Source organism: Papilio xuthus, unplaced genomic scaffold (assembly GCF_000836235.2).
Source record: "Papilio xuthus unplaced genomic scaffold, Pxut_1.1 DF827777.1, whole genome shotgun sequence".
NCBI lineage: Eukaryota > Metazoa > Arthropoda > Insecta > Lepidoptera > Papilionidae > Papilio > Papilio xuthus.
In genome coordinates this window covers 2,774,546-2,795,277 of record NW_013530872.1, presented here as the reverse complement: position 1 = coordinate 2,795,277, position 20,732 = coordinate 2,774,546, and the positions used below count along the sequence as shown (strand labels likewise).

Sequence of the window (20,732 nt, the reverse complement as noted above, 5' to 3'; positions counted from 1 at the left end):
TATATCTTATATTTGCTCATATTGTCTTTAACAGCTGCCCCCATGTAGCTGACGTCATAAGATGATTAAGCGCTTTTCAACAATTACGACACAGGAGGCTAATTCTTCGTTTCGTATTAGTATCTGTTGATAATGCGACCGCTTGGTCGTTACCACTTATAGTATAAAAAGTCTGACGTGTAGAAGACGACTCTTGCATTCAAGTTCTGTAACGAATGGATGTTTAACACCTATATCACTTAGCCATATTTAGACCTTCAAACCATATTATCGCATGTTTAATAAAAACATAATAAGGATTGTGTTGGCGTTAAAATAATACATCAAAAAGCATTAGCTTAACATAAAATTTAAGGGCCTCTATACACTGACTGCTCAAGCAGTAGGTAAAGATTTAGGCCCTGTTTGCAAATTATGTACCGTGTGTGGTGCACGTCAACTACTCATATTTATTAAACACTAGCCTCGTGAAACTGTCACTACCTACTTGAGGTAGTCACGCGAAGACCCTTATTACATCACATTAGAATCAAGTATCAAGAAACTACATTATAATTTTAAAAAGTCCAAATATATTTCTTTTGTAAGCAAAGTGCTAAAAACAAGTAGCATCAATTCGACCAATATTGAAAATTGAGTATCGAATTACGAAACTGGAACACTATAATGAAATCACTTCATTCTCTTGTCTCTCTGTCCTCCTATCCAGTATTGTCTCCAAAATGTCAACAACTTAAAAAGTTGTACGATTTTTTCAATAATAATTAAAAGTTAATATTTTAAATTTTTTATTATTATATATTTTTATAACCAGAATTAAATATAACGTCCACCGTCAGTACTAATAATAAGTAGACGTCTATCAAAATGCAATTCTATATAATTTTTTTTAGGGTTTCGTACCTCATAGGAAATAAGCGGAACCCTTATAAGATCTCTTTGTTGGCCGTCCGTGTGTCAAGACCCTTTTTTATGATTTTTTTTAACATAAATATTAATGAATGAAACCTGACACACGACTGTTATGCAAGTATGTTGGAAAAATGGTACCTATTGCTCTTTAAAAAAAAATTGTTCCTCTACATGTTTTACGACAGTTAAAATTCTCGGTAATTAATGTTTTTGGTTGTTATAAAGTTGAAACGAGATATTCTAAATACTATTCCCTTCATTCCCTTTGTAACATAAAACCGGTTTATCATCATTTCATAAGATAGCAACATTGTATTTAATGTCAAAAAGTTAGTGACACCATGTTGACACATATAATCTTAGCTGTCACAGTATATGTTGTCGAATGAAATCAAACACTTCAAAATTAATTTCAAAACAATACAAAGTTTTTTACTTCTACGAACGTGTAACAGAGAAACTTATTTAAACTTATGAATGTATGAGTTGTGTGTTTGTTATTTTTTATCTTGTTTTCGTGTTAAAATGGAAGAAGTACATATAAATAATTTTGCGTTATCATTTCAAAATAATCGCGTAAGTATAAATTATAAATACTAAAAATATATATTTATTACTATAAATAATATTACGTCAAGAAAACTCATTTAATTCAGTTTAATAAATTGGTATTAGGCATTCTTTTGCTTTATATTTCGAAGTTTTGTTTTATATTTTAATATTTACTCACCCCTTACTATTTTATTAATTACTACAACTTTTAAAACTTAAAAACATATTTTTATTGTACAGTAATCAATTACAGTTACTAATTTAGTAAAGTTAGGTAATTCTAATTATAAATAGAAGTGGTCTAAACACTAAACTTTTGCTTGACTAGCATGATAGTTTATCTAATTATGCCTCTTGTAATTTAATAAAGACTATATCAATTTAGTAGTGTGATGGCCCACACACACACAAAATGTAATTGAATTAACAAAACTGTGTTCCAAAAATGTTGAAAGATTTGCTTATATGTTTTAACATAAGCATAGTTCTATGTTCCATTCTTGAATTATATTTTTCATTGTTCTCTTTTATTAAATGGATCATAGTTGTGATGAAGTATGGTGGTGTTAGGAAACAAATTAATGAAAAAGTTCCTAATAAAGTGAATAAGACTACAAATTATTATTACAATTTGACACTAGTGACAATATGTAAATCAGCTAAACAAGTATCTAATCTTAGTGTTATAGAAGTGGATAATAACTTAGAAAAATGTCTTAAGGTAACATTACAATTCATTTATCATCCTGTATAAGCCTACTTATGTACATACACCTTATCACTCTTGTACACAATTTACATTCCTCTTTGAACAGCATAATCTTACTAATATTATATTTAAGAACAATATTAATATAAGCATAAAAAGGAAAATATTTTCTTTCTGTGGATCCTATCCTCCGTCGATTAAAGGTAGGCAATGCATATGCAATTGTTTCTATGGGCAACGGTCACTTCGCTATTTCAGCGATTTCAGGTGGCTGCTCGCTCGTTTGCCAACCTTCTGATATAAAAAAAAAATAAGAATGTTTTGATGGATGGATGATTGTATCATGTATCTCCAGAGTGGCTGATTAGATCTGGATGGAATTTGGAATATGGTTAGATTACAGTCTGGAATAGTGTATAGGCAACTAATTAAGTTTTTTAATGTAAAGATGTGGGTGACAGAAGAAATAGAACATAAAATACATACAACACACATATATACTTGAACTAGGATATGTGAGAAACCTTTATAGATAAAAATAACAATATTATTAATATTATAAATGGGAATGTTTAGATGGATGGATGATTGTTTATTTCTTTGAAGGTACCTCCAGTACAGCTAAACCGATCTCGATGTAATTTGGCATACATATAGAATATAGCCTGGAAGAACACATATGCTACTAATAATTTTTTTTAGTCCCGCGCTGATGAATTATTATTGTGTAATTTTAGGATGTTTCACGTTTAAAAATTGTCAGAAAAATGTTCTTAAAGATAAATGTCTTCTAAATGTTATCCTTAATGGAAAATAAGCATTACTGTATTAAAATCCTTCCTGAAAAGTTTACTAAAAACCTTATTTCATAGAAATGGGCCAAGGTTAATTTGATCCTTTATAATGTTTACGAAGGTTCCTAGTATCAATATTAAAATTCATAGCACTACAGAGTAAAAATATTTTTCAATGGAAATGTATTCTAAAATTGTATTATAATTACTATGAAAGGGTTTACGATCAGAACCTATTTTAAATGTAGGTGGTATATTGTGTCATACAGCGTTACTAAAGAAATTAGGTCATAGAATACACGAATAAAGAATTTTGGCAAGTTTATGTTTGCAAAGATCAACATAGAGTTCATCTTGTTTTTTTTGTGCTATTCATATTTTATCTTTTATTTTTATGTAGTACAGCATATGAATATGACTTGACTAAAGTTTAGAAAATGATTGATACTGAATAATTAAAAAAACCTAATTGTTTACAAAGTAAGATTGCGTGTTGCTTTAATGAAGTTTTATAATCGTATTTACTTTTTAATTTATTAGTATTATATAATTACATATTTATCTAATTAAATGACAACGAAATATGAAAATAATTTATGATTTTAATTATATTTTTGTAAAAATCAGAACGTACTTATAATATCGTAATCGTAATGTTTAATTAATTATAACGCTACATACAATAAACCGAAATGTAACAATTTTTACGTATCAGTAGGAAATTAATCTATTTACTTTTGAATAATAATTTCTGTATTCGTATTTAAGCGATTGTAGATATCTTTAACTTAGTTTAAACGGTGTTTCCCCACTATCATTGTCTTTGTTTCTGTCTTGAATCATTTAATTTAAATTGTTGTATAATTAATTGGATGCAGTACAATTGCAAATGTGCATATATATATATATATATATATATATGTTAAGATACGTATTCTTCCCTGATAAGCTGATCTGCATTAAGGTTAAATTTGTATTACAATGTTATTTTATCGTACTTTATTTATATATACTAGAATTACTAACTTCCTAACATTTTATATCTGTGGTATGGATTGCTAAAATACTCATAGAAAATATGGGTTACATCTGTTTTTGTATAAAATTTAATGTCAATCATAACGTCATTTTTGCAATTAATTAATTAAGTAATAATAATTTTCCGCGACTACGTGCGGAATTAAAAAAAACTTAATAAGTAGCTTATGTGTTCTATATCTATGCCAAATTTCCATTCTAAAGATACCATCTAACAAACTTTCATCCATCCATTCGCATTAACAATATTAGTAAAAAGTAAGATTGTTATTGAAGGCTGTTATGCACCCAAAGTATTTTGTTTCCATATTGTAAAGTTATTTTGTGTCAGAAATTCTTGTATCCCACTCTCTATTACTGTTTATGTAAATATTAGACAAAAATAACTGTGTCATAATAAAACCGGGTTAAGATATACCGACAAGATTTTCCAGTTGAATCAGGAAATAAAGATATGCAAATATAATACATGTGAATAATCTTCGATAATTTTAACTCATTGGCTGTGTGAATGATTCGAAGGTCAGTAAGACAAATCACTTTCTGTTTTGCAATGGTTACCGTAATGTTGTCAATATGGTACGTTCTTTAACAACAAATGTTTTATTTGATATGTAGATTTTAGTGTAACTTCGGCCTGCTCTGGACGCACCGCAAACATAATCCGCAAATGCCGTCTTTCGATGCGGGCGGCACGGGATAATGGACGCAGAGCTATGTAAAATACAAACCAAAATAAAATCCATAAGGCCGTGCACGCGGTGCGTCCCGCGCGAGCTAACTTAGGTATACCTTTAAAGGAAGACATCGCTTTTGTTACTAAATTTAGAATTTTGTTGACAAATATTAGATGAATTGCGTATTCTGTGTTGGGTTCTAATGGTTGCGGTTACGTGATTACTTATCTATTAGCTACCTATAAAATAAATCACTTTACTTCATCTAGACTCGTTTGCCTTGAAGTGGCCACAGTTGTCTGCGCTTTTTGAAGTTGTTAGCATACACATCTTAGTAATATTATAAATGCGAGTGTTTTGATGTGTGGACGGATAAATGGATGGATGGGTTGACGGCTGGATGGATAAGACTGCTTGGCATAGATGTAGAACATAGTCTGCAAGAACACATAAGCTACTAATATTTTTTTTCGTTTATTACGTGTGGACGATGTCGCGTGCGACTGCTATAATAATAAATTTATAACAGATAATAAATTCAAAAAACTGAGGATGTTCTTTTTTTTAAAGTTGTGACCGTAACGTTTTATGAAGCAAAATAAATGCAAAAGGAGTTTTTAATTTAAATCTATAAAGCTCGAAATAAGCGATAATTAATAGTCAATGTTGCCAATCTCAAGAGAATACTTTGTGTTTAATTAATAGAACTGCCTCGAGCTACTGGGAATAAGACTTTCCTAATTTGACAACGTCTTTTCGTGAACTCCGTCTTATGCTTATTGTACACAATCACAAAGCGAACTTAAAACGAAATAGAGCGATATAAAACTGACAGTATTTTTGTTCTTAAAACTCTAGTTTTTTGCCCTAGCCTCAGCAACGCTCACTACGTACCACCGAATGTAATAATATCAGGTTTCGTTTATTTTCGGTGTCTCTGTATGCTACGATATGTTCGTTTTGGTTTCGGTTCGCTTACGCATCTATGTGTTACAGGCGTTAATTGTCGCTTCAATTGAAAGACTTCGATACTTTGCATCGAAATTGAATTTCTCCTGTCGTCTTGCCTTAAATATTTCAATTAAAATTGTGCGTAGATCAAGAAAATGTCGTCAATACTTTTGCTGGAATTATTAAGATAAATGATCTGATTTAATTGGGTCAATATTTTGGTAAGCTTTATTGAATAGTTTTTTGTTTCAGTTAAGTTATTGTGGACAAGATTGTCAGAGAATTCCTTCGGCGTTATGGAAAATGTACGGCACTAAAGTTCATTATCTGGATTTAAGGTATGTTGTACAAATCGACTTAGTACAAGCTTATATTATTTTCATTATCATTTAAATACAAGTAGATTACTGTAATATTACTAAAAAAACTTATAGATGAGCAAAGCCTTTGTTTTCAGTTTAGAATAGTTCTTTTTTTGGTTTGTAATGGCATAATAAATTATATAAATGTTTTTTTAAGTTTTTTTGGGATCGTAGTAAGACACTCATGAATTTTAGACGATTCCACTTTAACTTTTTCATTTAAAAGTTCAAAGAACCATGTCCAGGTTTTATAAAGTAATTCATAAGAAAAAATGCTTTGAACATTTTTATAAAAACAAACATATTTATTATGTCAAGTGTTTTCAATCTTTTCTTTTTATTAAGCTATATTTCTTTGCTTATTTTTTTTCATTATGTATGTTAGGATAGTAAGTGATAAGAGTATAGTCAGTCTATTGATTTTTAAATTAACGACTGTTGAATTATAATTTTTGAAGAGAAACAAAAAAATATGTTTTAATACATGTATTGGCAGTGAAAACTCAAGGTTAGCATAATTTAACGTATATTTTTAACAGGAAAATTTCTATACTCTTCAAGTTTTGTTTAAAATTTCATCTAAAATTCTCTCTATTTAAAATACACATATTCAAAAGTTGTATCCAGCTGTTAAAGGGAATTGTTTTGTATAACAATGTCTCGTGCTATGATTTATTCATTCATTGAATTTAACACCGGTGGAACTGACGGCTTGTTTGTTACTTAGAAATGGTAAGAAGCTTTGTACGCATCAACGTTTGCATAGTTGATTTCCATTGAAACTTAGCGATTAGTTACGTCTCTCATTGTTTTGGAATATAATTCATTGGAATTAATTTAAATTCATTCACATTACAGGTTTGTGGAGAAAGTTTTCTTATGAATTATGTCAACTATCATATTCAAAATTTTCTCGGAATATCTGATATAGATTTTCTATTTAAATATCATAATCAACCCTTATTAGCCTAGAGTTTCAATTTTGATACCAACCTTTCAAACCGAATGTTCACATTACTATTAGTTTTTTTTATAGGTTGGCTGTACCTATTTTACTGTTGTATTATATTCTTTTCAACAAAATTAAAAAAAAAATCATTATTGTTTTATTTTATCAAGCAAACACAGTAATATTAAAAATAAATCACTTTCGTATGTAAATCAGGCTACTAAGGGTTAAAATGATGGTTCTTATTTAAATAGGAGAGAGACGACTGATTACAGTAGATCGGTTTGAAAGACGATAATCTATAGTGTCAATAAAAAAGTGGGGAAAGGGAGAAGGAAACAGTAAATTAAGATTATCCAACATAGAGCTATAAAAGTTTAGAATGGAACACATATTGTTCGATTTCGAACCTTCGTTCTGCAGAATAAAAGTTTCCAACCCATGTACTATTCTAGCAATTTATTATCTTAGGTAAATATTATTTGATAAAATACAGTATTTGTTTGCAGCTATAACAATATAGAAACACTTAAAGGATTAGATAACTTCACAAGACTACAGGAATTGATACTGGACAATAATAAACTAGAGGACAATATAAGGTTTCCTTTCATGCCTAACTTGAGGACACTTTCTTTAAATAACAATAAGGTATGTATTTCTATAATAAAGTAAAGTAAGCTCTTTGTTAGCGTTATACCTAAGATTTTTTATTGTGGGCTTGTACTTAAGCATCCGACGAATTTTACATCTGGTGAAATCATGATTCACTATTAAAAATCATAATTTTTATCACGCGTAAGTAAACATGTTTCTGGGTGCCAGAGTTTCTATGTATGTAAGTTCAATTGTGACTGCCTGGAGCCTAAGAGAATCGATTTTTGTTACCGAGATGTGAATCGATTCTTATTCATCCAACTAGTCAGGTTTTGTTTTTTTTAAATGCCAAATGGTAAAATAATCTTTCAGCACAGAAGTGCCAACATTCTCTAACATTACTACCAACATTACCGTGTGCTGTGAAGTGTTTGTGGTCGAATAAATGCAATAATTAAATTACTGATAAAAATTCATAACAGTTTGCTATTAAATTATTCAAACTTTCGTGAGACATTATACTAAACTGATATTTAAACACGGCTAAACACTCACGTATATTCGTCCGGTGGCGGCACCGACTAGTTTCAAGCCCATCGTGGGCCCTTCATCAGGATGAGTGGTACTGGTATTATTTCGCGGACGCGAGTGAGCGAAGGACCGCGTCCGCGAAATAATACCAGTACCACTCATCCTGATGAAGGGCCCCCGATGGGCTTGAAACTAGTCGGTGCCGCCACCGGACGAATATACGTGAGTGTTTAGCCGTGTTTTTATATCAAATTCATAACAGCAATATTTTTTTAAATTTCTTTTAGTACTGTCAACTTAACAAAATATTCTTACAACGTATATATATATGTGAAATACTTAAAGTCATATAACAGTATTAACAAAGGAATGTATTCCATTAGCAAGTAATTGTGTGTGGTCAAAATCGTTCTGTTCAAAGGAAGCTATATAGGTACCAGTAGTTCAATTTGCTAATGCGCGTTGCTTATTGCATTCCATTAGTAATAGTACCTACATTACTAGAATGTTGTAAAATGAACACTTAATTGTTATTACAAAGATGACTATATCATGACATTTTTTTATTTACAATTTCATTCATTTCTTTTGGCAAACAAAACGAAAAATATGTTTTTAAAATCGAACGAATAAAGCTTTTAAAAAACAAAAAAAAAAAACTAAAACTTGTTAGCAACAGATAAATTATTCGTTCGGAATAAATTTTAGCTTACCCTTTGACTTACAATTTCAACAACGAAATGTTAATAAATCCTTCAAATAAATCCAACATCAATAAATCTAAATACGATGTTTCCTTTGTGACGAAATATTTATGTTTTGTACTCGAAGCTGACGGATTTAGAAGGGCTGATACAAAAGATCAATGAAAACATGCCGAAACTCTCTTATTTGAGTATACTGAGAAACAAAGCCTGCCCCAACCAGCTCTCAGACTCCGATAAAGATGACTCCGACTACCAAAGATACAGGTAAAGTAAATTCTTTATATCTTAACAACCTTTCTATAGTCCCTTTCCCACCCTTTTCTTATACCGAAAGGATAGGAAATTAAATTAGAAACGGCCGAAGAGGGGACGTATAGGATACCCTCTTCCTATGCGTTCCTCTCTTCAGTCGGTTTAAGTTTGACAACGTTACAATTTTTTGGAGAGACAGTTGGAGATGTCTCATCGCCAATTTAGTGAATTCAGATGGTCGCTTGCTCCTTTGCCACCCCATATTATAAACATCGATGAAAAGTTACATGTCTTATAAGATCCTTTAAGAATATTTACCCATTTGTCAGAAAGATCGATTCTATCTAAATATTATCTCCACAACGGCTGAACGAATCTAGATCAAATTTAGCACAACGAGAGATTACGGTTCGGAATAATGCATAGGTTACATATCTCGCAAAAATGTAATATTCCTGTCCCTGATTTGTTTTCACATGTCACACATCACACAAGTCGCAGGTCACAGCTAGTTAAATCTTTATAAATTTTAAAATCAAATTAGAGAAGTTCAATATATTTTTTTACGGAATACGTTGGCAAACGAACAATGGTCACCAAATATTAAGCGAAAGCAGCAAGACTATATACAGGTTAGACAAGGAGCGCGACAATCTCGTAACTTGTCGAAAGTTATCGTCAATTCTATACATTTACTAGCTGTCGCCCGCGACTCCGTCCGCGTGTTTGTCTAAAAAAAATAGGGGTGGACTACCCTTAACATTTAGGGGGATGAAAAATAGATGTTTGCCGATTCTCAGACCTACTCAATATGCTCACAAAATTTCACGAGATTCGGTCAAGTCTTTTCGGAGGAGTATGGGAACGAAAATTGTGACACAAGAATTTTATATAGAAGATGAAGTTCTTTATGGAATCGATTCGTAGCGAATACATCTTGTCTTACCAAATAAACACTAGATAAATAGATAAAATATATTCTCTTCATCCCCTCTACCATTAAAGACATACACACATTGTGAAATCAATTTTAATATCTACTTTTATAGTGGTATATAAAAAGGAAAAGTAGCGATAACGCTTCGAAGGTATCCTTGCGCAATCTAATACTCGATCCCCTCCATAATAAGGAAGTAAAACGTCAATAAGCATCCTTTTATCACCGTCACCTCAACATAAGTAGGCTATCATGTTTCCACGACGTACGGAATTTATTCTTTATATTCATACTAGCTGTTGCCCGCGACTCCATATTCGCGGGCTTAAAAAATACTTAATTAATAGTGTATGTATTCTTCCTGACTATGTTCTAGATCTATGAAAGATTTTACCTAGATCCGTTAAACTGTTATGGAGTTACTATCTAACAAACATATATCCATACATTTATACATCCAAACATTAGCATTTATAATATTAGTAAGATTAATATTCAACATGAAAATGTAAAATTTTAATAGTGTCTACGACAAAAAATTTAGAATCTTTGGTATAGACCATTATTTGTTTGCTAAATATATTACAAACACATTGCAGACGGTTTTTGCAAAGTCCAATATTACGTGACTAGCGTACTCTACTTAAGAATTTTCTCATATCTGACATAAACATTATGTTAGGCAATCATCCACGTAAACCTTATCGAATCCTTTAACCAATAATTCCTTTTGACTTGATATTCCATCGTTACAGTGGTTTTTACTATCAAAAATATCGGTTTATAACAATGAAAGGTGACGCTCCAAAAATCTCTACTTCGCTTTATTTTTACTGCTTTCTTTTTTCATCAACCTGCCCTTATCCCTATCGAGGGTCGGCACAGTATGTACTACTCCTCCATACATCTCTATCAGCCGTCATATCCGAGTCTACCCCCTTCTTACGCATATCCTCTTTCACACAGTCATTCCATACTTTTTTTGGTCTTCCCCTACCCGTGTAGCCATCCACATTCAATCTCATTACTTTTTTGCTTATATCATCATCATCCCTCCTCATAACATGTCCAAACCACGCTAATCTTTTACTCCTCAATTTCTCGATCACTGGCGCTACTTTCAAACTTCCTCTAGTATACACATTTTACTGCTTTCTTTTTTATGATAAGGTAAAATTCTTGAGGATGTTAACAAAGTACAGTATCATTGAACTATCTAAGTCTGAATATTTAATGTGGGGAGAAAAGTTATAAAGTTTTCCTCACACGTTGATTGTTGCAGAATTAAAATCAAATAATTAAATTTGCATCTTGTTTTTAGTTCAGGTTAAATAGTAAATAATAAAATTTTGTATTTTTTTTTAATATAAAAGACAAATATTCTGAGAAGCAAAACATCGTGATGACAATGAACAAAGACATGTGTAGTATAACAATTCGTACTGCGCCACTGTGGTTGTGAACTATCCCTTAGGGTAGGCACTAGGCCCGAGAGGGAGCTGCCTCGGCAGCTGGCGCAGACGGGGCCGCGGACGAGAGCGAAAGCGTGCCCGTGTTCCCGTCCCGATGCGTTGGAGGAACAGAGAGGTATAGTGGGTATTCCTCCGCTATGGAGGAGAATCCCACATAACTACCGCGTCCCCCCCGGGGCGCGGAGTATGCATAAAGCATTCCTTTCTGGAAAAAAGGGGTTGGCACTAGCCCTTTTATGTAGACGTACATGATCTGATGATGATGGATTTGTGTACATCTTAGATACTACGTGATCTACAAGGTCCCTCGGCTGCGGTTCCTCGACTCACGCTGTATATCGCCGTCAGAGCGTTCGGAGGCAGCCGTCCGTGGCGAGTTCATGCGCGTACGCCGCCCACCCGAACCGCCCGGGACACAGACTCGACAAGACACGACCACAGTAGTACGACCATTACCTGTCGACTTCTCATCGCTTGGCAAACATAAAGGTACGTATACTGAATTCCAATCCAATCTGTAAATTGAAAATTTAAATCTGTCAATAATGTGCATGCCTCCTTTTTCATATCTTTGTAATTAATAACTTTATATTTATGTACTAGCTGTCGCCCGTGACTCCGTCCGCGCGGAATTACAAAAAAACTTAATAAGTAGTCTGGGAGAACATATTCTCCTAGACTATGTTTTACATATATGCCAAATTTCAGCGATATCTGTTTAGTCGTTTTGGAGATACATTCAAAGAAACATCCATCTAAACATTCGCATTTATAATATTAGTAAGATATAGTAGGATTTGGATAAAGTTACCACATTTTGACATTGGTTGCTATTAAAATTATTCCGCGAATTATAGTTTTTGTTTACTGTTATGACCTCATGTAGCTTAAATAAATCTATATTCAAATATCCTCATTCGTATTCATCGGAATGTTCGTCATATTGTTTTTAAAGTCAGTTTAATTGGGTTATTAAAGTAGAATTTTTTCACAGGCGCCTACGGAAAATGTCGATACAAATACACGGGCAAACATTCTGAAGGAAACAGATTCATTCTAAATAGCGATTTGTGACGGCGATTATCTGCTTAATGTTGCAATATATTTTATACAGGCGCTTTAATATTGTTTTTTAATATATCAATATTGTTTTGTAATTTTTTATTTATATGTTTTCATACATCTTATGAATGGAAATTACACAAGAACTGTTATAATTTTTAACATTTCTCATCACATGTTAAAAGCTATGTTTAATGAAATATGAAAGTAAATTTTTTCAAGGTTATTTGAAGATCCATCGTGAATGTGACTTGAATGGGACTAATTTTCAATGCTTAATTATGTACTATATAAAATGTACATGTATAAATGTAAAAAATACATATTTATTTATACGTTTGTTTGGTTTTATTTTATACTATCCACCCTGTTGTTATATAAGCTATATTTACACGAGGACAGAACAAAAAGGTAAAGCAATAGATAGTACGGTATTTTTATTATTGGAACGGCCACAGTCATAACAGTACAGTACGAATGTAAGCTTTCATACTGCATTATATTACTCTAATTACTGTGCTGCCCTCGTGTGAAATTTGCAGAATTTGTAAAATACAGTATTTGACGTAATACCATCTCTAATTTCGACGGGTCGAAAATGAATGATGCGTAGGTCTTTGCAAAATGAATATTCAGTTCGTTAAATCCTACGCAGTCATTAGTTTGAACGCGGCAATTTCTAAATGCCATAGCAAAAGTTCAGCTTTATTCCACATGGATTCGTCGCACCGGCTGGGACGGGACAGTGACGAGTTTTTAAACTGGTTCAAATAGACATAGAAAACTTTTCATTTTAAAAGGTGTCAAAACAAGCAGCCATTTGTATTCGCCCAAATAGTCTGGCGACCGCTCCACATAGAGGTTCGCAATTGCAGATGCGTTGCCTATCTTAAATCGACGGAGTAGAGGACGCACAGTAAGATATTTTCCCTTACCCTCCCTTATCAGTCCTCTCCTCCTAAGAATCCACTTCCCTTACCCATCTTATAAGGATGGGAAGGGAAAGAGGACTAAAATTAGACCTCCGGCACGCACACTCGTCAAATAAAGCGCGAAATTACTTTCAATTCATGCTTTCGTTGTCACCCTTTATACAGACTCTTGAGAAGATTCCGACAGATTCTAGTTTATAGACAAGTGCAAAGTTTCTGTTTTTGCACAATAGTTTACAAAAGAAAACTAGCGTAGTATTATGTTTTGCACAAATAAAAGATGAAAATAAGTTTTCCAACATAGTAACTCTATTGTTGAGTCTACTTTAGTTACAAACGAAGATTCCCAGCCGTCTCTGTGAGGAAACTATATTGTATGTAGTACACAAAAAGTTCAAATTACTTTTCCGAAAGTTTCATTCAATGCGAAAATGTTCCGGGACCTTTGATGGCAAAACAAATGAAATCAAACATAATTTGTATAACAAATATATTAAGTGAAATTATTTTATCTGACGAAATTATCAAAGTTAAATTTTAACGACCTTCCGCTTATTAGGTTGAGTAAATGATTGCTCAATTCGATATTGACTTTACATTTTCAATGTTTATAAAATTTAACAAAAGGCCCCTTAATTAATAGACTCTGTTAATTAATCAGTTATAATTATGAAGAAAGAGTATTTTATTACACGAGCATGTGTTTGGATCTACTGTTTAAGTTAAAGGCACACATAAACGAAAGCGATTTGGAACCAAGACGAAATGTTACTAGCGAGACTTAGAAATAATGCACCACGTCGTTGTATTAAATAAAATCTGCTTATATTCTTGTTGGTTGAGTTAAAAATGACAATCACACACGAATGCGAATACAAAAGCAAGTATTGTCGTAATTATTCGTTTTAAACTCAAGGTTGGAACAAACTGAATTTATGCGAGGTACATATCGCTTTTATATCAGTGTGCTACAGACCTCTAGCCTTTTAATGTAATTTTTACATGGAAACTATTTCAAAGTTTTTAGGGAAATTGCAACTCTAAGCTATCCTAAAAGCTTCCTCAAGTTTTAATTAAACTTTTGTTTTTAAAACTTTTCGTTTCGTTCAAATAAACTTCTCTTGAACTAATGGAGTCACCGGAAAAACTCCGGACGTTATTGTTTACAATCCATTAACGTGAGAATTTTGTAGTTTAATTGAAATATTATTTAATAAGAGTGCCGATGGCTCAGGGGTTAAGAACTTGACATGTGATCTGCAGGCCCTGAGTTCAATTCTCGTTGTGTACCAATTTGTTATTTGCTTTAAAATATACCTCTACAGCGTTAACGGCTACGTTAACGGCGTTGATGACTAAATCATAGTCATCCCTAACTTAGGGTAGGGGTAGAAGCCCTCAGTGGGGATGTATTCATTGTTGTTTTCAAAATATGAAAGTGTTTTTAAGTTCGAAGGCGAGATTCGAACTCTCGACCACGAGATCGGATTTCCGTACACTTAACCATTAGGCTATTGGTGTTTTAATAATTTATTTAGTGACTTAAAAAATTAAATATTTATTTGTCGTAGTTTTTTTAATAAGTGTTTATTTTATTAACTTATAAAGTATTACATTTGGTAAAAAAAAAACCATTTTTTATCCACTTTCGTATTTTCTATATTCTACATCTTCTAATCTCAAAGAGAACATGATGTGTCAGCGAAAAATCGTTTACGCAGCCCGTTTTTAATTTGACTAGGCAAATCGTAAGCTTTTATTCAAACCTTAAAACAGAATATAATATGTAAATGTTAATCAATTTTATTTGAGAATGTCAAACTCGTTGCCTTAATTTAAAAGTAAGTTATTATTGAATTAACCCGGAATTAATATTCAAAGGTCTTACAAAATAATAATAGCTACCGTAAGCCGTGCGTTCGTGCCGCGGACACAATTAACCATTGGTTCTCACTGTCAAAAGACTTGTATAAAAGACTTTGAAAATGTTAATATTTTAGATTCAAGATTAGGAAACTTCTTGTTTTGGTATCGGGGGAAATTTTCAAATTATACCCTACCTTCTGTTGGAAGGACAGAATTTTGTGATACTTGTCTCACCAAAGCTCCCTCGGTGGCCATCCTCTAGTGCTAGTCAGAGTCCTTGGATCTCCAAAGGAACGCATTGGGATTCTACACAAGCCTTCTGCATGACCCAGGTATACTCTACTAATTGTCGCCCGCGACTCCGTCCGCGTGGATGTAAAAAAAAAACTTAATTAGTGTAGCACACCCATCCATCCATCCACATTAAATCGATCTAAACATTCGCATTTATAATATTAGTAAGTTAAATAAAAAGTAACTCTTCAAGGCATAAATTCGAAAACAAAAAATTTATAAATAGTATCTTACGTCCGTCTCCTGGCTCTAAGCTACCTTCTCAGAGAATTTCAGACATATCGGTAAAGCCGTTCTTGAGTTATAAATAGTGTAACTAACCGACTTTCTTTTATATATATATAAATAAAAAGATATAAGCAGTGTAGACTCACGGTTATTAATATGGCTGATGTAATATTGCCTACACGGAATTCAGTGTAAAGGAGCAAGGAGATTAATTTGTACATAAATAGGTGTGTCTAATTAAGTGATTAGCCTAATTAATTTCTGTACAGGTTAGTGAAGGTGTTTTAATATACGGCTATGTAATTTCAGTGTATAATATATAAGTGAAGTAGTTATGTAAATAAGATTAATAAAAATAAAACAAGTTATATATTTATAAATTATGTGTTTTGTATAATTTTTTATATGAAATGTAATATATTAAGGTAAATAAATGAATAAGTGTTAAAAACATTTTTTTTTTATTTTGATAATTTATTTTTTGTCTTACTTATGCGTAAAAATATATATTCTATAGTATAGATTTTAGACTTTATCGTAAGTCTAATCCTATAATATTTATTTAAGATCAACATAGTAACTAATTATTGGTTAAGTTTAACTTTTAGTTAAATCAAACTTGTAATAATTTCTAATGTAAACGTTATCATCGGTTTCGCAATAAAGTGATTAAACTTTAGGGCTCTTGATTACATTTTAGATATAGACTATCGAACGTAGAGAATACACAGTTTGTTTCCATTGTACAAACATATCGCTGTCTCTATTTTCTTAAAGAATCTAAAATGAATAAAAACATAATTTTATACAGGAATTAGTGCAATGGAAACATATAATCCTTAATTATTATAACATTTAGAATGTACAATTATTAATTACAATTCGAAAAACATTTTTACGGACATATTAAATTTACAACGCAAAAACAAGTTATGACATTAATTTCAAAACTTGAATCGTTAAGAAATTATAGGATTTAAATATTTACGCAACGACATACGTGACGACGTCGCGTTCGAATTAAACAGGACGAACAAAGCAGTGAAAGTAAAATAAACAAGACTTCAAAGTCAAAATTTACTATTGAAAAAAATAATGTTTATTATTACACATAAAAGGCACAAACTTGATATAAAAATGAGGCAAAAGGAAGGACATATTTGCCATAGGCTTGTATAACCGTATTACAGATCTGTTCAGAGAATCTTATCATTTATTACAACACAAAACTATAACAATAAATAGAGTATTCACGTTGCTATGTTATCTGCTTATAAATGTACCTTTTTTTATTTTTCTATCATATATATTAGTATTTGTTAGAGATAAAGTTTATTTGTTAAAGTTAGGATTTACGGAGCATGCGCTGTTGTATGTAAAGGCCGATTTCATTTGTGCCGTCGCGCCGCACGTCACAGACCAGCGAACTTTCAGGACGATATACATAATACTTAAATCCGCGTAAATAAAACATAAACATAACACAAAATACTTATCTTAAAATCCTTAAAAATAATATCAGTGAATGTTTTAAAGAAATTAAACTTTTAGTACAAGTTTAAGTTAAAAAACGTATATAGTTTTGAACAATATTTAAGAATTTTTCCTTACAAAGTTGAGTTGCAGCTTGGTGAAAGCAAAGTAAATACAAAGGTAAGTCTATTTCATTATTACTAGTTGTAGCCCGCGACTCCGTGCTCGTTATAAATGAAAATTAATTAGTAGACTATGTGTTCAAGACTATGTTCAACATCTGTGTCAAATTGCATCGAGATGAAACGTTATGCAAATACCTTCTAAGTCATGTAAGCTTTCGTATTTATATCATTAGTAAGATGTGCGCCGACACCACGTGAGTGGAATAAGGCCAGAGAGATGATGATATTAAAAATCTATACACAACATGCTACACTTTTCTTAAATTACAATTTATAAACTGTGACACGATAGAAATCTTCGCAAGCCCTCCTAATCCACAGCTTTTGCTAATTCTTAACTGAAATAAGCTTACATTACTGACTGAGAGATAAATTAATACGTACCAGGTTGTTAGCGTTAATTAATCTTGTTAAATCCAGACTTCTATAGCAAACACATATGTTAAACATATTACTGTCTCAGTTTTCCTAAAGACAATGAAAGAGATGACAATATGTTGGTGAAATGTTGTTGCGATAGTAAAAGTCACTTTATGAAAATAATTTTCTTTCTGGTACCTCAGTTTGTTGGTAGTTATACCAACATTTAAATTTTTAATTTATGTTTACCTTCGTCTTTGATCACACAAACATAATCTAATTATTTTTTTTACTCAAATGGCTATTATGTTTTTTTCTTCATGACTGCAGTAAAATGCCGAGTTGACCTTTAGAAAGGGTTTGGGCAAATGCCCAGTCCAAACGTCCAACCCAAACGATGACCCAAATGGGTTTGGTTTAGTATATAAGAGCAGTTTAAGTTAAGATATTTTAATATTCTACTGATTTTATATAAACTAAATAAAGGTTTGTAAAACACTAAAACATTGCAACACTAAATCAATTTTTTTAAGTAAAAAAGTGTTTTTTTTTTATAAAAAACAAAAGCTGTTTTCCTGCCATTGTGTTTTGTTCTAAATAGCGTAATTAATATTTATGGCGCCAGTATAAGTCGACATTACACCGGAACTTTTTATACTCTGTATATTTATAGCATTCTGTCGTAAACCTTCAAGCTTTTCCACTCAACGCTTTTTATCGTAGTGAAAAAATAAACAAAGAAATGCCACTGGACGTTTACATACTTGCCTAGAATCATAACGTCAATTTAAAAAAAAAAACTTTGAAAGCGGTAACGATTTTTTTTATATATAAGACGGTTGCCCGTTGTCTCTGAGAGGCAATATTATTAGAAATAGCTGTCGCCCGCTACTCCAGCGGAATAAAAACATAATTAGTAGCTATGAGCTCTTCCAGATTATGTTCTACATTTATGCCAAACTATAGCGACACAGTTCAGCCGTTTTAAAGATACCTTCTAACAAACATCCATCCATCTAAACTTTCGCATTTGCACATTAGTAAGATGTGGTCTTTCCAGTTGTAGTATGTTCTCAATAGCCCAAATTAACTTTGGTATTCAAACAAAAATTAACTTAAACGTTTGTATTTATTTACCCCTTGTGAAATCGTGGTTCCGTCTTCGATACACGCAATATACATAAAATAATATTAAACTAGTTCCTGGTAATTATTAGAATTTTTCTCACCTTTTAAACCTTCCCTAGACCTCTACGAACATTTCATGACCATTGTAAGATAAATCCGTTCATCCGTTCTCGAGTTTTAGCGAGACTAACAAACAGCTATTAATTTTTATATGTATAGAATATTACTACTATATAATATAGCGAATGCAATATCGTTACCGTAGAACTTACGAATACCATTCCTTTGAATACGACGATATTATCCAATAAAGTAACACAATGATTCTTAACAACCATTACAAATCATAATGTATACAAAAACAATATCAATAAAGCAAAGCACTCAAAGAGTGATATGACGCAAATTTGCATGTTGAATTAGGAAAGGAAACAAATAAAAGAGCAAATAATTTTTTTTTGTATTATTTTCTCTTGTGAGATTATTTTTACATAAATACATATAAAATAATTGTAATACAAAAAAGATTACGTTAATAATGAAGTCAATAAATCTATGTTCTAAGTCACTAGCTTTAACCCGAGACTCCGTCCGCGAGGAATTAAAGAAAAAACTTAATGAGTAACCTACGGGTTCTTCTAGATTATGTTCTACATCTGTGCCAAATTTAATCAAAACCGGTTGATCTGTTCCGGAGATACCTTCAAACAAACATCCATCCATCTAAACATTCGCATTTATAATATTAGTAAGATTTACCGTAAGTTTCTGAGATCAAAATCCGTGTTTAATACTTATTTTTATCTCTGTTTTGTCAAAGTTAAGGACAAGGATGACGATATGTTTTATACAGAAATCTTGGTTTCAGGAACTCACAGTAAGTACGATTTCTAATTAATTGTCGCTTAAGTGATATAAAAACGACTAAACAATCACGTATATTCGTCCGGTGGCAGCACCGACTAGTTTCGAGCCCATCAGGGGCCCTTCATCAGGATGAGTGGTACTGGACGAATATACGTGAGTGTTTAGCCGTTTTTATATCAGTTTAGTATAATGTCTCACGAAAGTTTGAATAATTTAATTGTCGCTTGTTAAACTATTTTTAAGACGTACTCACCTTAATAATTATTTTATTTATAGGTCAAAGGTTTCTTTATCTTCTTTTCATCTCATAATAAGTGTAGTTATATACTGTATACATAAATAATTCCATTGTTTATTTATTCAAGTAGTCCACAAATGTCCGAAAACAATGGAGGTCGGCGGGTGCCATGATTTTCTCTGCGGCAATGATTCGCAACATTTTAAGGCCCCGCATTTAGTATATTGCAAACCAAACCTTTTGTAGTATTAAAGTAACGAAACCCATGACTTTGCAAGAAAATTGTAACACAAAACCTATTATCTATTAAATACAACATTTTTAGTAACTTCTATTGTAGATACGATAGCTTTTAGCTTTATTTGAATTTAGTTTTAGCTGTTTGTAGCTAAGATTTATAATAATATTAATACGTATAGCGGAAACTTTGTATTCCTTTGAAATTGCATCAACGGTTAAACGACAGACACAGTTAAAGTTAAAATGAAGCATTTATCCGACGTTCTTACGCTGACGGAAAACATTGTGATGCAACCTGCACATATCTGCGAAGAAATTTAAAGATATGTGTAAAGTCAACCAAATCTTATGGGCCAGCGTGGTTGAATATGGGCCCAGTCACCCCTAATTTTGGGTACGCTCCGAACCCCTCAATGGGG

At 32.0% G+C, this 20,732-nt stretch overlaps 1 protein-coding gene across 2 annotated transcripts; it reads left to right on the top strand.

The window, feature by feature from the left end:
- The first annotated feature begins 1,298 nt into the window (after positions 1-1,298).
- Positions 1,299-12,791, top strand: LOC106116047 (leucine-rich repeat-containing protein C10orf11). Of its 2 annotated transcripts, none has more exons than XM_013309767.1 (6): positions 1,299-1,488; positions 5,886-5,971; positions 7,454-7,595; positions 8,904-9,043; positions 11,789-11,929; positions 12,435-12,791. In XM_013309767.1, the coding sequence occupies exons 1-5, from the start codon at positions 1,390-1,392 to the stop codon at positions 11,925-11,927; spliced, it is 606 nt and encodes a 201-aa protein (XP_013165221.1). In that variant the 5' UTR covers positions 1,299-1,389; the 3' UTR covers positions 11,928-11,929; positions 12,435-12,791. The 2 variants fall into 2 exon arrangements, with proteins under 2 accessions (XP_013165221.1, XP_013165220.1); XM_013309766.1 differs by having other exon boundaries at positions 11,724-11,929; positions 12,435-12,604.
- Positions 12,792-20,732: the final 7,941 nt, after the last annotated feature.

Bases quoted from the DNA above. Each gene is read 5' to 3' on its own strand.
- LOC106116047 (XM_013309766.1), top strand. From the start codon at position 1,390: ATGTATGAGTTGTGTGTTTGTTATTTTTTATCTTGTTTTCGTGTTAAA. The intron at 1,489-5,885 runs GTAAGTATAAAT...TTTTTGTTTCAG, and splicing joins TATCATTTCAAAATAATCGC to TTAAGTTATTGTGGACAAGA. The intron at 5,972-7,453 runs GTATGTTGTACA...ATTTGTTTGCAG, and splicing joins GTTCATTATCTGGATTTAAG to CTATAACAATATAGAAACAC.